Here is an 18525-nt window from a genome sequence, read left to right as displayed (position 1 = left end):
ACTTGGTTTTTTTTAAGGAAATAGACTTTTGTGCAGCCAACTACCAAAATAATAAGAAATGGTTTATTCTATAAAGAAACACAGTTTCACAATATTCGTACTCAAATAATCCTCAAAGTTATTATGGTGATTTGCAAACTAGGATTTAAGAACTATTAGTATAAGGATTTCATTCACTTGGTACTTGGGTTGCTTTAAATGAGGCTTTAATTAAAATCTACTGTAATTGCTCCAGTTAAAGTAAAGGAGGGTAGCACCAACTTTGGGATTTCCTGTTGCTGGATCTGAATATGAGGATGGTTGGATTGGTATTGTGGAACAAAGGCAGGAGTAATAATTAAAAAATAATTAAACTTCACAGCCAATGTAGATGTTTTCATTTGAAGAAGACACACATTTTTGTTACATGGAGGTATTTGTCAATCAGTTTTTCACCAAAACTGTTTATCTTTTCTTTGGTTTGCTTTCAGGATGATTAATTCAGTAGCACTGGCATAATTTTTGCTTACTTTCATCTACTACAGATGAAGACAAAGAAATTCTAGATGCCCAATAAAACCTAATTGTAAAGCATTTTCTAAATTCTGCAAAGTAAATTTTTAGTTGAGGCCAAGATTTTCATTCCTATTTTTACATAATGTACATGTCACATTCTTAAAGTCTTGGAAAGATCATTTTGTTTTAAAAATGAAAACATTCATTTAAGCTGTTTCATTTGAACATAAAAGGAGAAGCAGACTTTTAAAAATGTATAAAGTTTATTCAAGAACTCAGTTTTCAGTTAATTCTTGCAATTTCTTTTCGCATAAAGTTACATAAAGATAGATGTCAATACTGAAGGACTGTGAAATGGAAACAAACAAGGTTGTGTTTGGGCAATCACCAATAAAGTTTTACTACCATTTTGATATTTTTAATTTTCCACTGTGTAACAATCCCAACCAGTTACAAGAACAGCTGTAAATAATTTTTTTTTTGGGGGGGGGAGGGGAGAAACAGTACAGGTCACTATGCTGGGTAGTGGGATTTTTTTTTCACTATTTGGTTAACATTTTTGAAAATAAACTGGAGAAGTGCATATTCTAACTTTCCTGTGCCATAATTTTATGTTAACCTGTAACTATTTACTGAAGTTTGATTCAAGTAGAAACAATAATTTTGAAGTATTAGAGAGAGATGGAGAGACAGCCACACGGAGATATAAAAAATGATAATTTAGTGATGTATGAACTACATTGAGATTAACAACAATTCATATTATAGCATCACCTGATTACACTGGTAATTTTAGCATAAACTTTGATGGTCAACTAACCACAACTAAAAAAAAAAAATCCCAAAAAAGTTCTTCAGTAACAAGAAGTTGCCATCCGTGCTCTAAAAAACCTGCAAAACTTACATAATGCAACTATATGTTCAATGTCAATTTTGTAGCATAACAAAAAGAAGAATGAAGTTTAAGCAATGGAGAGGGCCAGGTTGTGGTTTGGATGATGGCAGAGCTGGGGGTACAGCAGACCTGTTTAGTTTTCTGTACTACTCAGAACTCACCTATGAACTGAGGCAAGCCCAAAGGGATTACCTCCACAAGAAAGGCAGTAGTTACTGCAATGTCTGACTGAGGTGCCATAATGCTTAGTCGTGTCACTAGCCAGGGAACTGCACCCTGATTTTACTAGCTGTATACCACAGCTTTGTAAAAATGTTAACTGAAATCGAGCAACTTCAATGCACGAAGTTGCAACAGACATGTCTTCCAAATACCCAGTAGTTTAGGGGTTACGTTACCCTTGTGATACAAGGAAAGCCTGGATTCAACCCCTTGTGCTGTATTAGCTGGCAAGTCACATTTGAAAATGCTTAAAATGCGTAACATAAAGTGCTATGTCAGCAGAATAGGCAGATTGTAACTAATGTACTTATTTACAGTATCTGGCTAACATTTAGGGATTAGATTAGGTGAATTAGTAGTTTGGTACCACGTGGAAGTAGGCATATGTTCCTTTACGTCAGAAACAGAGGTATGATGGTAATTCAAATGCCTTTGAAACTAGATAGTGGCTGAATTCTCTAGAGACTTGAAGTCCCTGTTTTGCTGTTGTACTACATTTATAAAAGACTGTAGACATTACAGCCCTCCAGGTTACTTGTAGCAGCAGTTTTCAGGTATCTGACACATGGAATGGAATTTGCTGTCCTTTAATACTCATACTTTCTATCCAATGATTAAGCTAAGTCTGCTCATAATTTGGTTTCCAAACTTTGCACATGGAGCTGGAACCACCTAAACTGACTTTAAGTGAATGCCGAAGACAGCTTTCTGTTAAAGCCTACCTCAGCTAAGGCTTATTTGTAGAGAGCTATAGTTGAGAGATACAGTTGTAGAGATATATTGTCTTCTCTTTAGGGCTAACAGCCCTGGACTCACACTTGAAGGTAGATGTCTAAGCCCAGGAAAAGGGAATTTCAGAAATGGAAGCTGTGTGGCTTCCTACTTCTCCCTTGGGCAATATGTTAGCAGTCAGAGCACTCTCTAAATAACATGGGAGACCTTGATTCACTTGGCTTCTTTGCCTGAAGCTCAGCTTAAGCACGTCTCCTGCTTTTCCTGTTGTTGTTCTTCTAGTTTGATGAATGCTGAGGGCTCCACCCGGCTAAGGAAGGGCAATTTCAGCCTTGTCCATTAGACTCATTGCATACATTACAAAGGCAGAGGCAGAGACTACCCAGGGCTTTACCACAATAATAGCGGATCCAGTTAACGGGGTGCTCTTTCTCAACTCAGTCTTCTGTGGGTATCTGGGTTCATAACTGAGTGTGGGATTTCTTTGCTTGTAGTAGCTAGCTGAAGTAGCAAGTTTAAAAAATGGCATCATCTTAGTCATTCTTTTGTTTTGTTTCTCCTGCTTTAAGGATCATTATTGTCTTCTCTAAAGGATGGACATTCTGTGGTTTAAAAATGAGTATGGGTTAAAAAGCTTTCTGTAAATAGACACCAAGGCACTATGTGATAGCAGCTCCTACCTGGGTAATAATATCATCAAGTATATACAAAAGACCATCAAAGGAGTTAAAAACCCACTAGTTTTAAACAACAGACTATTAAATACAAATCTGCTACCCAGAGGTGTGCAAACAATTTATTTGTGTTCAGTGCAACACTGTACAGGGGAATGGGTCTGCAGCTGTGTTTCTCTACAAGGTCAATAAATGGTTTGTCAACTCTGGTGAGCATTTGCTTTGTATCCAAAGTCCTAATGTAAAAAATAATAAAGAGTAGTTTTACTCTCTCCGTTTGTGATGGGCTTCTACTATGACAGGATCAGAAATATCAGTCAACAGCTGCAGATGGTAATTAAATAGTCCTTTCAGTTGAATCCTGTGGACTATAGTTTTTTTCCCACTACCCAAACAGTTCCTCGTGTCAGACAATCTGGAGCCACATTAAGGATTTTTTCCTTTTTACTAGTCCTGCTGGCAGAGCAAATTGCCTTGTTGAATTAGCATGTCCTAAAATATAAAAAGGTTTAAATGAGTATAATGGTACAGGCAGTTCAACAAACTATTGCTATTAGAAAATACACTAACATATTTCTCTGTTGTATAGTGAACAGATTTGAGATGCAGGGAGGTTTAAATGACTCCTGGAGCTTTTTGTGTTAGTTATTTTTATGTGAATCTCAGTAATAAGCAAATCAGCATATATGTTGCCAAATTAAAATAGAAAGCTATTAGCAAATTAACACCTTTTACACAGAACTTATACAAATACCACATTTTTCATATCTTGTGTTATTGCAAGAACAAAATTGCATAGACCATTTGCTGGCACTTTCTGAATTGCCCAAATAATGCTCTGTCTTAGCAACTAGTTAAAGTAGTTCCCTCAATTTATTTCACCCACTAATGCAGTAAGTGTTTACATATAGTGAGAGAAAAAAACCATGGAGCCCAAAAATGTTAACAATGACATAATCATCTGACTGAATAAAAGTTCAGCAAGGAAACATATTCCTTTTTTTAATGCTTTCTGTAAGGCTGTTTTCAAAGTGTTACTGACAGAACATATTATTTGATTCAAGTCATTCTTCTGAAGTTGAAATGTCATTTGTGCTCTTCCTCTTTCACCCTGTAGTCCAGAATTGTAGCTAGAGATTAGTTTCCTAAACTGAAGTACTTTGTTTTTAAAATTCTGAAAATTCTGCTTTCGGTAATGCTCTTCAGCAATAATATAAAACTCAGACTAGCAAGGGGGTGTGCGGCCTTTTCTGGTGCCTCACTGGCAGACACGGCTGTATTCTTGGCAGGTGGAGCCCACACCGGCCACTGACAAGTAGAGTTTTCCATCCGGACACACGCAGATTTCGTAAAGCCCCTGAGAAATACCGGATCCACCCCTTGTACCCTCAGGCAATTTAGGCAGTCGTACAGTTTCAGCATCGAGCAGAAGCTGCATGGGAGAAAGCAGAACAAATGGGCTCGTTAGAGATAATAATGCAATAGCATGCCATAAACCAACTTGACTTAGTCTCGACAGTGGTTTAAGAATAGCCTTCTACCCAGACTTTTTATAGACAAAGCTGCTCTGAGGCCTAGGCTCTTGGCAGACACTGGAGCAGGGGAGAGAGAAGCTAGTGCCCATCCTTCTCCTTAGCAGAGATCTCATGAAGTTCAGTAAGGCCAAGTGCAAGGTCCTGCACCTGGGTCGGGGCAATCCCAAACATGGATACAGGCTGGGCGACAAGTGGATTGAGAGTAGTCCTGTGGAAAAGGACTTGGGGAGTATTGGTGGATGAAAAACTGAATATGAGTTGGCAGTGTGTATTAGGAAGGCCTTTACTGTGAGGATGGTGAGACATTGGAACAGGTTCCCCAGAGAAGTTGACCTGTCCCTGGAAGTGTTCAAGGCCAGGTTGGATGGGGCTTTGAGCAACCTGGTCTAGAGGAAGATGTCCCGGCCCATGGCAGGGGAGTTGGAAGTAGACGATCTTTAAGGTCCCTTCCAACCCAAACCATGCTATGATTCTATGATACAAAGCAGGGCCCCTGACCCTACACTGAACAGAGGGGTGTGGGCGCTGCTGCTGCTGCTGGACCCAGGTCTGTCCTGGCCTCAGTGCTGAAGCCTCGCAGCTGTGCCAGCTGGTTGAAGATGGACATACACGTTGGTCTGGAGTTTCTCTGTGGAAGAACTGGCACCATACAGCCTTGCAGAAGGGACAAATAGGCTGCTGCATGTCGTGTGCTGTTGCCGATGGGGCAGCTCTCGATGTATGCAGGGCCTCACTCCTCAATTTAGCAGTTCTGGGACTGTGTTCACCTCTAGGCCAAGGACCCCACTGGGGTGCCTGGGCATCACTGTGCTACTAGGGAGCTGAGTGCTCTCAGACTTTTAGTCGAAAGCATTTCTCTAGGCTAATAACAACATTATGTCAATTGGTACTATGATTTAATCGGACCCATAAATAAAAGTCTTATTATTGGCACCATTAATTTTAATATCCTGTCTCCTAAAATCTGAGGAATTATATTAACAGAACTTGAAAAAAGACTTGAGGTTATTACTTATATTCAGACAGCAAGATCAACCATAGTTATGGAAACAGAAGGGGTTGTACTCACCACACCATCACTGCTGTGTAGTTTGATATCCATCTGGGAAAGAGCTTCAATATTCCCAGCTTGCGCTTTGATATTAATTCCTCGTGGTGCATCCATGCTCAAAGATCGAGTCGGTGATTCCAGCCTAAAAAAAGGAGTGGGAAATCTGACAGTAGCACATTCTCATATATTCCTTTATTTTTAAAAATAAGTAAACTTTGAACAAGCACTTGAAGGATCTTGCCTGAAGTCATATAAAAGATGCAGCGTCTTTTTCCTTCAGGCAGATTTGAAAAAGGAGGTGGCTATTTAGAAACACCAAAGTATCCCAAATGAAAAATATAGATGAATTCATAATACAAATGCAAGGTATTATTTCAGCGATAAGTCCAGATTATTTCAGTACAATGGTAATTTATTCTTTAAAACTGAAGCCCATTTTTACATTCCTCAGTTTGAATTTATTTTCATTTTTGATATAATAAAACATTGAAATGAACACAATTAGTGCAGTCTGGAAGTGTTTTAATCAATAAATTTTTGGCACAGCTATCTGTCGGACCAAGATTTCACTCTGTGTGTGTGTGTGTGTGTGTGTGTGTTGTTTAACTAGATGGCATCTGAAACTTAAAAACCAGTAACTTTGTTTGAAATAAAAATTATACAATATAACAAAGTTGCAAACCCTACAGTACCACAAGATGGCAGGAAGGTACTGTATTAGCTAAGCAATCACCTCGTCGGGTCAGCTGTGCAGGTTTCATGATTTTTATTTTCCAAAGAGATAAGGCTTTGTTTCTTCAGAATTTTGGTATCATTTCCACAATAAGTAGCAGGGATAGAATTACTAATTAAAAATCATGCGAAGAAAAGAAAAAGCCCAGGCTCAGCAATAAGCTAGTTATTACATTGCTGCTTGTGACCATTACCTAGAACTGCTTCATCTGGAGGCACTGGGAACACCACAGGATCCTGGATATTGGCTCACCCTTCCTGATGACACCAGCCTGAATTTTACACTATCAGCCAACATTAAACAGGTGAATATTAAGGCTAGAGAAAATGAATCAATCGGTGGTCCCAGTTGAATTTACATCCATGTTACGCGCAAGCTCTCCCAGCAGATGCTGTGTTGGCTCCACACATGCTCAGTGGCCACCAATCCGGATGAGCTGAGGACTATGCCCCAGGACGTCCTTTACTAGATATGCATCAGATAGTGAGTCTAGACATTGACTGCCAGTCACATGCTAAAGGAATGAAATTATTTCACACAGAAACCTGGTGTAGGTGTCTGATGGGTTTCATTTACTCAGACTGCTTCAGTTCCTCCTTTTTTTTTTTGCAGGTCATTAAAACTAGAATTTAAAAGCAGTCAGTTTATGCTTGTGAGAAACTTCAGTTGTATCTTAGCGTTCTGAAGAAGCTAAATCCAGCTGATGTCTTAAAACCTAAACCCATGATATATGAGCAGAGTCACTGAAACTTCATCTTTTATCCCCAAATCTGAAAATAACTCAGGCAATATTGGCTTATCACTGATGGCCAGAGGTAACAGGAGATTCTATCTTCTTTGATCTTCAAAGGTCCCTTCCAATTCAAACCATGCTATGACTCAATGTTTCTATGATCTGCCTCTCCCCAACATCTCCTGGGTTAGTCACCTTCAATTAGTTTAAACTCCAAATTGATAATTTAAATTCCTAACAATGGATAACTGCATCATAGCTGCATATTAGGACCTTATCCATAAAACAGTTTGGTGCCTTTCCTATGACTCTGAGATGGCACAAACTTCTGTCATGGTCTTGCTGAGTACAAGGCCATGAGTACAAGTCTGTTCTGCATCAGGCATCTAACATAGTATTAGTAATCTTTATTATGCAGTGTTTGTGATTTAAAAACTTTTCTATGACTTTTTGGTTTAGATTCTTAGATTTACACTTTTATGAAATTGAAAATCAGTTTTTCCTGGAATGATTTACATGGGAGGTCTGCTTCATGGGACTATTTTCCAATGCATATTTTTGTGCATTATATAATGAAAAATTGATCAAAGTTTGTATTGTTAATATTTAAAGTTTAATATCTTTTCATAAGTCAGTGTCAAGGCAGTTGAATACAACTGTTGCCTTTGTTTTAGCAAAAAGCTATAAACACTGAAATAGCTCAGGTTTTTCTGTATTTAATGTATGTAAGTAACCTATATGTAAGCAAAAATTTTTATTTTTAAGCTCTATTGAATATTACAAGATGGCTGACTGGGAGAGATTTTTGAAGAGCATATCAGGCCCGGAGTTTGAAAAGCAATCAAATGCTGGAGAAATATTGCTTTCTTTCTACCAAAATTAATGCTGGCAAGAAGCCTACAGACTTCGGAAGCATTTACAGATTTATGATATGACTTACATATAATTTAAATTACATGGCAGAATTACATTTGCTATATTAATCACAATACTAAATTTCTGCTGTTTATACAGGTCCTATTTCTAGATTAACTAAGAGTAGATTTACCTAATTAAGTCATTGCAGCTTCCTGCAATGGAAACTGCAGTGACGCTTAAGCAGTGATTTTAAAGCCTTCTGGAACAATTATGTGTGAGATTTTAGGAAAGACAACATTCAGTAACACTAGTTATATATTTCTTCATACAGCATTGAAAGGTCCAGTGCCTCGAGTCCAGACATAATAAAAGGGAAAGAGGCACCTAGTGCCTAGACACCGAGTTGAACCTTGACTTCAACTGTCCCTTCTCAGTCCCCACTTGGTCTGAAGACCTGTGACTTCCTCAGCCTCTTAGACATTGACCTTAAGTTACCCAGAATTTTTCAGTGGTCCTGGCTGTGAGGCACTTCCAGTTTGTCACTGGTGAGCAGATTTGAACTTCTGTACGCTTAAGGGTTTGGGTACCACAGAACTGCCGTAGCAGAAGAGCTGACTGGTGGAGATACTTGCATGAATTCAGGGTGTCTCAGAAAGATATTAACAGAGTACTGCAATTAGTAACACTGCTGGTGTTTTAAATAGACATTAATAAAGCAAAATGTGGTCTTTTTTTTGTGTATCAGTGAACAGATGATGGGAGGAAGTTGCTCTGCACTGTGAATGATTTGGTCAGTCACGAAGAAGATACACGACTGTGTCCAGATAATGGCTGATAAGAAAGTTTCAAGATCTATTCCCTAGGCAATAAAAGGAGGAAGAGAGTAGGCTGGGCTGAGCAAAATGTTGACAAGCGTCCCTCAAAAGTCTTGGCAAAACAAGAACTCAATTTCCTTGCAAATGCTGGAGGGTACATGGACACTCAGAGTACAAAAGTTTATTATCTTAAGAGTTTTTCATCCTGTTTTAGTGTTTGTTGGAACTCAGGCAGTAGAATGATGAGGGAATATAGTGTTACCAGTCACGTTACCTTTTTTTTTTTTAAATTACAGGCATATAAATTACATTTAACAGAATGGAGTGAGGATCTTTATCATCTAGAGGAATTAATCTATGTAATGTGCTGTCCTAAATGAGACATCTGTCACAGCCTGTATCTCATTTGGGAAGATGGATTCTGTACTTAGGAGTTGCTTCTAGGTACTGAGGTAGCTATGCCAGGGGTCTATTAGCAAGTGGTGTGGTGCAAGAGGAATTGATCAGGATGTACAACTTTTCATGCCAAGGACCTGACACCCCCGTTATATGTGTTCTCAGAAGTACTCTGGACTAGTTGTTGCCTGACCCTGAAGACTGGATGCCCAGAAAGGTTGGAGCATGTTAGGCATTCTCCAGGAGAGCATAGCTTTCAGGTTAATTTAATCCAAATGTAATCCTGTTCATGTGTCCCAAACAGTCCACAATGAGAACTAAGATTTGGGGAGCTCAGGCAGTTGGGAGATTTCCCTCAAAAGCATGTTCCTAATGTTAAACTAAAACAGTCATGTAGACATATCCGCGGAACGTGAAGCAATAGAAACTATACCTAGGCCCACTTGCAGAGTAGGTATTTGGCCTTGCTCTCCCTCACTCTGATCCCTGCAGACACCTGGAGGTTTGTTGGCAAAGCGCAGTGAAACTGCACTGTCTCAGCTAATGAAGGGCAGGGAAAGGTCAAGGAGTAAGTGGTTCCTGCTGATATTTCACAGCTTTGTCACGTGTTGGATATTGGTCCTACTGTGGTCCACTGCAACTAAATCAACCGATTACAAGAAAGATAATATTTTTATTGCTGTCTTCTTCCTTGTTCTTGAAGTCGACTATACTGTCTTGGCTGGCTGCCAAAGAAAGTTGGTGCTAAGATGTGCAGAATAATTTATGAAGGACTGTGTGAAAGTCTCTGAGGGAATCTGGACAGCATCCAGGTTCTGGATCTGAAACTGTCCCAACAACCTATAGGCTTGGAGATTCCCACCCTAGCATGTTAGCCTGTTACTAACTCATGGAAATACCGGATCACCAGAAATTGCTCAGCTGGCTGTGAGAGGAGTGACAACCTGCTGTGGTTGTGTTAAAGAAGCAGCTGAGCTGAACCCTGACTTTGAATGTCCCTTCTCACCCAGTGCATGCTGCAGGAATATTGATCCTGTTTTATCCTGTTTTGGCAGGAGATGGAAAGATACCTTGCTGATCTTGTAAGTACCACAGTGCATTAGAAAGCTGGTTTTAGTACTGCAGAAAGAGCACCACAGTCTTCTGGAGCCTAGGTTTCCTACTGCAGTGTGGGATTGCTTGACTCTCAGAGCAGGACAGAGGAACGAGCTTGCTTTCATGAATTTGGCGAATAGTTTCTTCCTCCTTTCTGGCCACTTTCTATCCTTTCCATCTTATGAGTCAGTATCTCTCCTGAATTCAATAGGGACAGAATTCCTGGGTATGACTTTAGATAAAAGTTCCCCAAATGTATGCATTCCTTCCAGCACCTACCTGAGGAAGACCAGGGTTACTGTAAGTGGACTGGACAAGCAGAAGGACACTGCCTCTAAAATTGTGGTGCACCCAACAACCAGTGTGCCCATACATACATACAGATAATGCCTTTTTTTTCACTTGCTTTTTGGTTAAAATAGCCTGATCAGTTTTACCATACAGAGAAGATTTTATGAAAAGTAAAGCTGGCATTAAAGTGTTAAAAGTATAATAAGGAATTTAGCAGTGTAAAGTGTATTAAGTATTTGAGTTAAATATGTTCTTGTATCAGTAAAAGAGAAACATCTATGTATTTTAGCCCTGACTCAGATTTAATTACAAAAAGGGCCTTGTACACAGGAGAAAATAAAATATCAAATATACTGAACTTGATTTATTTTACTTTACATCAGATTATTTCAGTTTGTTTAGGACATTAATAAGATATTGGTCTGGTGTTCACCTATGTGTTGGGGATTTTTTTTGTGAAAGAACATGAGGTGCATTCAAGCAGAACCTAGATAGTTCATAATGCCTTTTCATTAAAAGTTTTTCACAAAGCTTTCTGGTACTGATTTTTGAGAGGGTTCATAAAATCTAATCCATCACTTCCACTTCTCTAATATGCTCAGTCTTCCTCCCATAGTGCTTTAGTATAATTAAAATAACAGGAACCATGCAAAAGGGCCAACTAAATATCTATATTAAAGTTTCATTTAAGAAGAAAGTCATATGAAGGGGCAGAAGATAGTGAAAGATCCCACACCTCTTTCTTTCTGCCGTTTAGACTTCGTAGGACTGAAGATGCTGCTTCACATTTTTCCTAGGCATTGATACAGGAACATGCATGGGAAATATAGTATTAGAGAAAGGATTGAAGAATATGAAGAAAATAAAGGAGATCTAGAAAATGTCACTCAGAAGAGCTGGAGCTGGAATAATGGTACTTTCTCCACTGGTGTGTATTTGCATATTGTTCTTGTTTCCCTTGAACTTTCAGGAAGATGCTAAAATCAAACCTGATAAGGATGTCTCCCACTCTTCTGAATACACGGCTGTTTGGCCCACCTCTCAGTAAACAACCTCTATGACTTCTCAGAGTTAGAAAACATTTTAAAAAATTAAATGCTTTGACTAAACTGGTCCAAGGCCAAATAAAGCCATCACAGTGAGTTCAATAAGGTTGCTGGTTATGACACTGAAGATGTGATCCTGCAAGCCTGCATTCCTGTGAAAGTGAGCACTGTGCAACCCTGCCTGTGCAGGTGTACTTCCAAGATTGGGCTCGTCTTTTCCTGAGATTATGAAAAAATATAGCTTTCGTTCCTACTTTATTTCTTTGAGAGAAACAAGAAGAGTTAGGAGAGCAATGGCTACAGGTCTTATTACAGTCTATAAAGATGCAGAAGCACTGAGGTGGCCCAGGGGACAGGCTGTGGAAATGTGGATCAGAGCATCAGATGCTGTTGGCACATAACCAAAACAGCTTTTTTTTCACATTGTTAAGTAAGAAAGAAATCCTCATATGCCTCTAGTGTGCAGAAAGGAGTCTTGCCATGAACACCTGCCCTTGAGTTCAAGTCTGACTTTGGAAAGATGGAAGTGGAACAGAAATTAAAGTAGACAGTGATTGGAGGTCATGGAGCAGAGGAAGAATAGAAAAGGTAAGAAATGAAGGAGAAAAAAAAACATGAGGAAAAAGGGGGGAAAAGGAAAATCTTTAACCTGTCAAGGAACTAATGCCTTGAAAGTCAAAAAAGTGACCTAGAGGATTCTGTGGGCTTAATTGGCTTTGGTTCTCTGTAGGAGTCTGCTTTCAGCTCTGCTCTTTGAATGCATGTTAACTTTTAAGAGGCAATAGGAGTCTATTGGCTTTTTGATTAGTCTGAAAGCAGCCTAATTCACTGGCAATGCAGCTAGACACTCTAAGAGAGTAAACCATAGCCAGAGCATGCACTACGTACACAGGAAAAACAGATTGACAGCATTTATTTATGGTCCAATATACAGAATTTCAAACCATATTATCTCTTTATGAGGAAGCTGGATTCCTGTTGACACAAGCTGAGCAAAACTAAGCTAGAGTTGTAGAGGTGGATAGTGAGCAGCAGGCACACACCAATGTCAGCTGCCAACTCCCACCCATATTCACTTCTCTCCCAGCAGCTTGCGCTTTTGAGGTCAGGCAAGTGGGGAGGGCGATCAGGATGTAGTAAGAAGAATATGATCACCCAAATCTATGGATCTTGGTGTTCTGCCTTGTAGCTTTTGGTTGTTAGCCAGCAGGTCCAAAGGTGAAGAAGGACAAAACAACAGGACTGAGATCTCAGCCTTGGTATATGCCACATTTCTGTTTTGTTTTCTAAAATTATTTGGAATGGCTCCTAAAATTACATCTTCTTGCAAACTGGAAAGATGGATTTCACAGCATCTTCCAACAACCATGTATATCTTAAGGACATGGAAGTATTAGTATTCAACAGTAACCTCTGATAGCTCTTACTGAATGTCAAAAAATACAAAATACTAATGAGTCATTAAATCTTCTTCCCTGATCAGTTTCTGCACAGTAATGGAAATATAGCAGTTACTTAGTCAAATCTTGGCACAAAATTCTGATTTGACGTAACTATTGTAAATCTTTCAACTGCTGACTGATCTTTCTTTCTAAAATGTCCCATTTTGCATCACACATATTGAGTTTCTTCATTTAAAGGTGGAGTAATTGCTTCCTACCTGGATGATGCTGTCTTTCATATTTCTTCCATTCACTTTGATACTCTAAGTCTGAGCTTCACTGAGTTAAACTAAAGGTACTATAATGAAAAAAAATTTGACTGAAAAGCAGCATCCATTTTCCCCTGTCAAGTCCATTAGTTGGTCAATGGTTATATAACATCATCCCAATTTTTGTAGGTTAGTTCAGAGAAACCATTTTCCAAGGGTTATTGCTCCTGGGAGCTGTCTGCATTACGACACATATTCTGTTTCAGTGAGACTAGTGTCAATATCTACAGCTCCCTTACACTGAATCACAAGTTATTATTTATGCCACAACAAAATGTAGTATGTAGTATATTTTTAATGAATCAAAATTAAATAACAATTATTTAAAATTAAAAAATAACTTTTCTGCAGTTTCTTCCAAGTGCATCTGGCTATTTCATTGCAGACAAATTTACAGGAAAACTTATAGTGGCACAAGATACAGCTTAATATTAGAACTGTACTTTCAACTTAAGTATGCCAAGGCTAGCACCTCTCCGAAATAAAGTTACTGTGCCAGTAATAAAAAAAGATCACCACCATCTTGTGAAAATACAGAAAAATTGTCTGATAATATCAGAAGAAAATAAATAGGGTACAATTTAATTCAGAGAAACATACTATGCGTGTGTCTGTTTAGAGGCAAGTGTACATACATAGGAACAGCACTAAAGAAAAATTATTTGGCTGGAATGAAGCAGCTGTACATAAAGTACCTCATTTTTCTAGTAATTCTGAAGCTTTTAAAAAAAATCTTCAGTGGCATTATGTTGCAATTTAGAGACCATAAAATAATGGAGCAATTTGTTGTAATTTGATTTTAAAAGTCACATTTTTCTTGAGACTCTTTGCTTATTGCTTAAATGCATTAATGAAAATGTCATTTTGGAAGGTCTATCATTTTGTCCCCAGTGACTTGGGAAAGTCTCAAAATGTGCTGGGCTTTGCTGGCAGTTTGTAACATCTCTGACCTCTAAAAAACAGACACAAGTGCACATTGTAATGCACTGAAACACCCCAAATACTTCAATAACAGCAGAGCTACTCTGAAATAATAACACAAGGATGTAGTAGGGTCTGCTTTTTCTGGTAGCCTTCTTTCTTGGGACAATAATGTTCTTAACATTTACATAAATATACTCACAGTCGTAATGTGTGAAACACTAGCAGTTGTTACAAGAGGGCTACTAATAGCAGTACAGGACTTTTGTATGGTGGGTATAATATTGCTGCAGGATTCTTTTAAAAAAATAGTTCCTTTTGGAAAATAAAAATAAGATTAAATCAATTATCAATTTCTGCCAGCTCTCGGGAAGGAGCTGTCGTTATACATGACATAGCTGGGCTTATTCTGCCTGGCTGGAATGAAGGGGAGCCACAGTGAAACGACAAAATCCCACCGATACCAATGGAGTCAGTATTTAATGAAAAGCCACTTGGTGGAATGGAGAAACCAAGAAGTCACATCTCAAATACTCACTAGGCTCAACTAATCATAAGTCACCTACAGGGAATGCATTTTCTAAAGCTAAAACAATCTTATAATGACCTTATAGAATCTTGAGCCACTGAAGTAACGGATTCTTAGACCCTTTGTGTTTCACATTAGACAATCATTGGATAGAAATAAAATCATAATTAATCAGATTCTATGGATTAATTCATTTGTCTGTAGATAAATGTATCAATTTATCCAAGTATCTATATTTAAATTATTTTATCCATGGACTTATTACAATCTCATAACTCAAACAGCTTGGATATGGAGTCAAGTCTTGTTCTAGTTACTTGTTCTAGTGCTCAGTCAGGGTGCCTAAATTTTAAGCATTGCAACACCAGAGCTGAAGGACCAAAGAAAACCAAACTGGACTGTGTTCCACTAATGACTTCTTTGTTAAGAACTCCATGAAAGAAAAGCACAAGCAATATAAAGTTTTCATCCTCTCTTGTGCTTCAGGCTGTGGGGAATCTGATGATCCAAGATTAGAAGAAAAGCGAGATTGTGCTGTTTTCCTGATGCGATTTTGCAGATTTGTAAGCTTTAAGAAAGAAGTAAATTACAGGAAGACACTGGAGATGAGTGGTGCAGAGCAGCACAGAAAATCAGAACAGCCCTCAGAACAAGAACTGCTGGAGTCAGTGGAACAGCTGTAGGAGATAATAAATATACATGCAAATACAAGCATGGGAGGCTGACACACAACTGTTAAGATTAGTATAAAAAAGAAGTCTGAATTTGATGCAGAAGAAATGCAGACGGCTTTGAAGAGAGATTCAGAAAATGGATACCACTGCAAACGTTAAGAGTGTATTTTGAAATTCTCAGTGTCTTTCGTGAGTATAAGACAACTATGGGTTTTTACCAACTTAGAAAGAAAAGACACAACAACAACAGGTAAATATGATGGTGTCACAACTTCCCTGAAAAGATAAAGTTCTATCATGGCCAGGGCCTCCAAGCTAATTATTAGCTTGGAAGGACTCATTATCTTGTGCCTGATATCAAACAAGAGCCAGTAATTGGCAGCATTTGCTAATCCTAGTTACAAGGTTATATAAACTATGATTAACAATTTAGATTAATATATGGAATATAGGGCTACAAGTGGAAAAGTTTTACTCTGGGATTTGAACATTTCCCAGCACAGTGTGTGGCCTTGTTTCTCTTGATGAATTTTCATTTCTTCACAGCTTAACCAAACATGGCAGAGTCCATAAGTGCACAATTCCTCTAAAAAAATGTAGTTGCCTATAGTAAGGAGGATAGGTGAGCCCCCTTGCACCCTTCAAAATAAATAGAGAGAAACAGGCACTGCTAGGGCATATTTAATCTGTTCTATTTTAGATGTCTCTGTTAGGATAAAATGTAACATGCCGTAACAGTACCTGTTGCCTTCCACCCAGAGGTGATGAGATCTGATGTAGATAGCTACACTCTAAATGAGTTGAGAGCAATTCCACCTGAACTATCTGCCTGAGCAGTTGTAAACCCTTGGGGCCATGCTTCAGGTATATTAGTCTCTCTGAAAATGTATCTCTGTGGGTGGTTTGTGGGACAATCCCTTCCTACTTCAGTGAATGAAGGAACGAACTGTGAATGGGTGTTCCTGCTTGCAGAGAGAGGGAAGTTCTAAATCTGGATGGGCATCTGAGATGTATCTGCTTATTCTCGGCACATAGAGGTCCTCTAGGTTTGGACTCTGTTGTATGAATGCAGCCTGAATATGTAAGAGCTGAATGGTAACCAGAAGAGTGTGCTGAGTTATCAGCTGAATCACACACACGAACAATGAATAAATCATTTAGGATCAGCCAAAATGTTGGGCGGATACAGATGAGGATTTTTGTGGTTGCTTTTGTTTTTTAATCCTACTCCATATGTATAGAAAGTGTGGTTGATTTTTAAATAGAGAAGTCTATTTTTTGTTAGCTTATCTTGTCTTATGCTAAAAATTATCAAGGATAATGGGCAGATCCCTGAGGCACTCCAGTCCTTTTGGGTGGCATTCTTAAATGTTGGGAGTATTTGCTGTTCTCGAAGATGTCAGCTGGTATGTTCATCAGCATATTTTCATCTCCTTGAATTTAAATAAAAAATTTCTCATAATATTTCTTGAAATACTCTGTGTTCCACATTTGTTCTGTATTTCAGGTCTAAGTCTGAAATGAGTGGCAACAGATGATTCCAGTAAAGCTCAGTTATGAGATTCTGGATTCAAGGGAATTGTTCAGCATAAGCACAGCAGGCACCAACACTGCTTATAGCTTAGGGTGATCTCTGTGCATAAGCACAATTACAAAGCCAGATTTGGATAACAGACGTTTTCAGTTCCCAAGGTTTTGGTTAACAGAACTTAATTTATGTAAGCAATATAAAAGAAATGTTCGAAGTTCTAGGACAAATGCATTTACGTGTTCTCTTAAAAAGAAAATAAAACAGTGCCCAGTTTTAATGGTACTTTGAAAAGATTATAAAAGCAATTTAGAACAACATTTATAACCTATTCAAAAACATAGCAGACATGATTATTACAGTGTAGTTATTTGTTTACTAGTTCTCCATCCATCTTAAATATTGAGATGCTTTTGCTTGTTTGTCCACTGTCACTCAATGTAGAGTTGTTAAAGGAATGAAGACTAAAGATCAGAACTGAGATATGATTAAAATAGAAGCTTCTCTCAAGACTGACAGTTGTGATAAAGAGTGGTAAGCAGAGATAATTCAAAAGAGGTCTCTGTGATCACCTCAATTTTATGATGTTCTGACTCTCCAGGTAATTAAAAATGGCCGAAGCCCCAGTGAATGTGATTGAATCTGGCACATCACAGATGTTTCCAGCATGACTATCATTTTCACATGACTTTAATGATAGTATAAAACAACTTATTGTATTATAAAATTTTACTCTCATATAATAATATGTTTTGCATCACTGTTGTAAAAGTCTGCTTAGTATTTTCATTATGAGTCTTTATATTAATAAAATTATCTTCCAGGTTGAAATTTGCCATGCTGTGCTGGTTTTGGCTGAGAAGGGGTTAATTCTCCTCCCTGTGGAGGGTCGGGGACCTGTCCAGCTTCCCGTGTCGGCGGGAGGCTGGGAGGGTTGGGGCCACGGCCGGGGCAGCTGACCCCGACTGGCCAATGGCAGGTTCATTCCATACCATGTGACACCATGACCAGTATATTAATGAGGCAGTTGTGGCTTGGGGAGGTGCGGTGTCAGGTCGGCGGGTGGTGAGTGGCTGTGTCACGTGGGGTTTGTTTCGGCGGTTCATTCCCCTTCCCCTCCCTTCCCCCTCCCCAGGTTTCGCGCTTCTCGTTGTTTTCCTTTCCACTGCATTTTTGTTGTTGTTTCTTTTAATTTTAATTATTAAACTGTTCTTATCCCAACCCACGAGCGTTACCCTTCTGATTTTCTTCCCCATCTACCGGTGGGGGAGTGAGCGAGCGGCTGTGTGGGGCTGAGCTGCGGCTAAACCACGACACATGCCTTTCTTTTAAATGCCTCAATCAAATTTTTCTTTAACATGCAGAAACACAGAAAGGTTTCAAGTAACTGGAATTCTTCAGTATGTGCTGTTCATAGTGTCCACTTGTTCTGCATGAAAAGAAGCACTCAGCTGAAGAGGTCTTTGCTGACAAGCAGGTCATACCCTTTCCCTCTTGTGTTTCATTAATACAGTGGCTGAATGTGCCACACTCTCGTCAGTTTCGTCTACACAACTGGAGTATCACAACTGCACACACAGGCTCAGGGAGA

The 18525-nt window shown here is 38.8% G+C and overlaps 1 protein-coding gene across 16 annotated transcripts in view; it reads right to left on the bottom strand.

The window, feature by feature from the left end:
- Positions 1-739: 739 nt before the first annotated feature.
- Positions 740-18525, bottom strand: part of SGCG (sarcoglycan gamma) — a 144611-nt gene continuing 126825 nt past the window's right edge. For all 16 annotated transcript variants that reach the window (XM_075083604.1, XM_075083613.1, XM_075083594.1 and 13 more), the window contains 2 exons: positions 5623-5746; positions 740-4450 (listed from right to left, as the gene is read on the bottom strand). In XM_075083604.1, coding sequence (XP_074939705.1) covers positions 4277-4450; positions 5623-5746 — 298 coding nt within the window. In that variant the 3' untranslated portion in view covers positions 740-4276. The remainder of the gene's footprint in view (positions 4451-5622; positions 5747-18525) is intronic.

This window comes from Phalacrocorax aristotelis, chromosome 1 (genome assembly GCF_949628215.1).
Source record: "Phalacrocorax aristotelis chromosome 1, bGulAri2.1, whole genome shotgun sequence".
NCBI lineage: Eukaryota > Metazoa > Chordata > Aves > Suliformes > Phalacrocoracidae > Phalacrocorax > Phalacrocorax aristotelis.
This window is presented reverse-complemented; position numbering and strand designations above follow the sequence as displayed.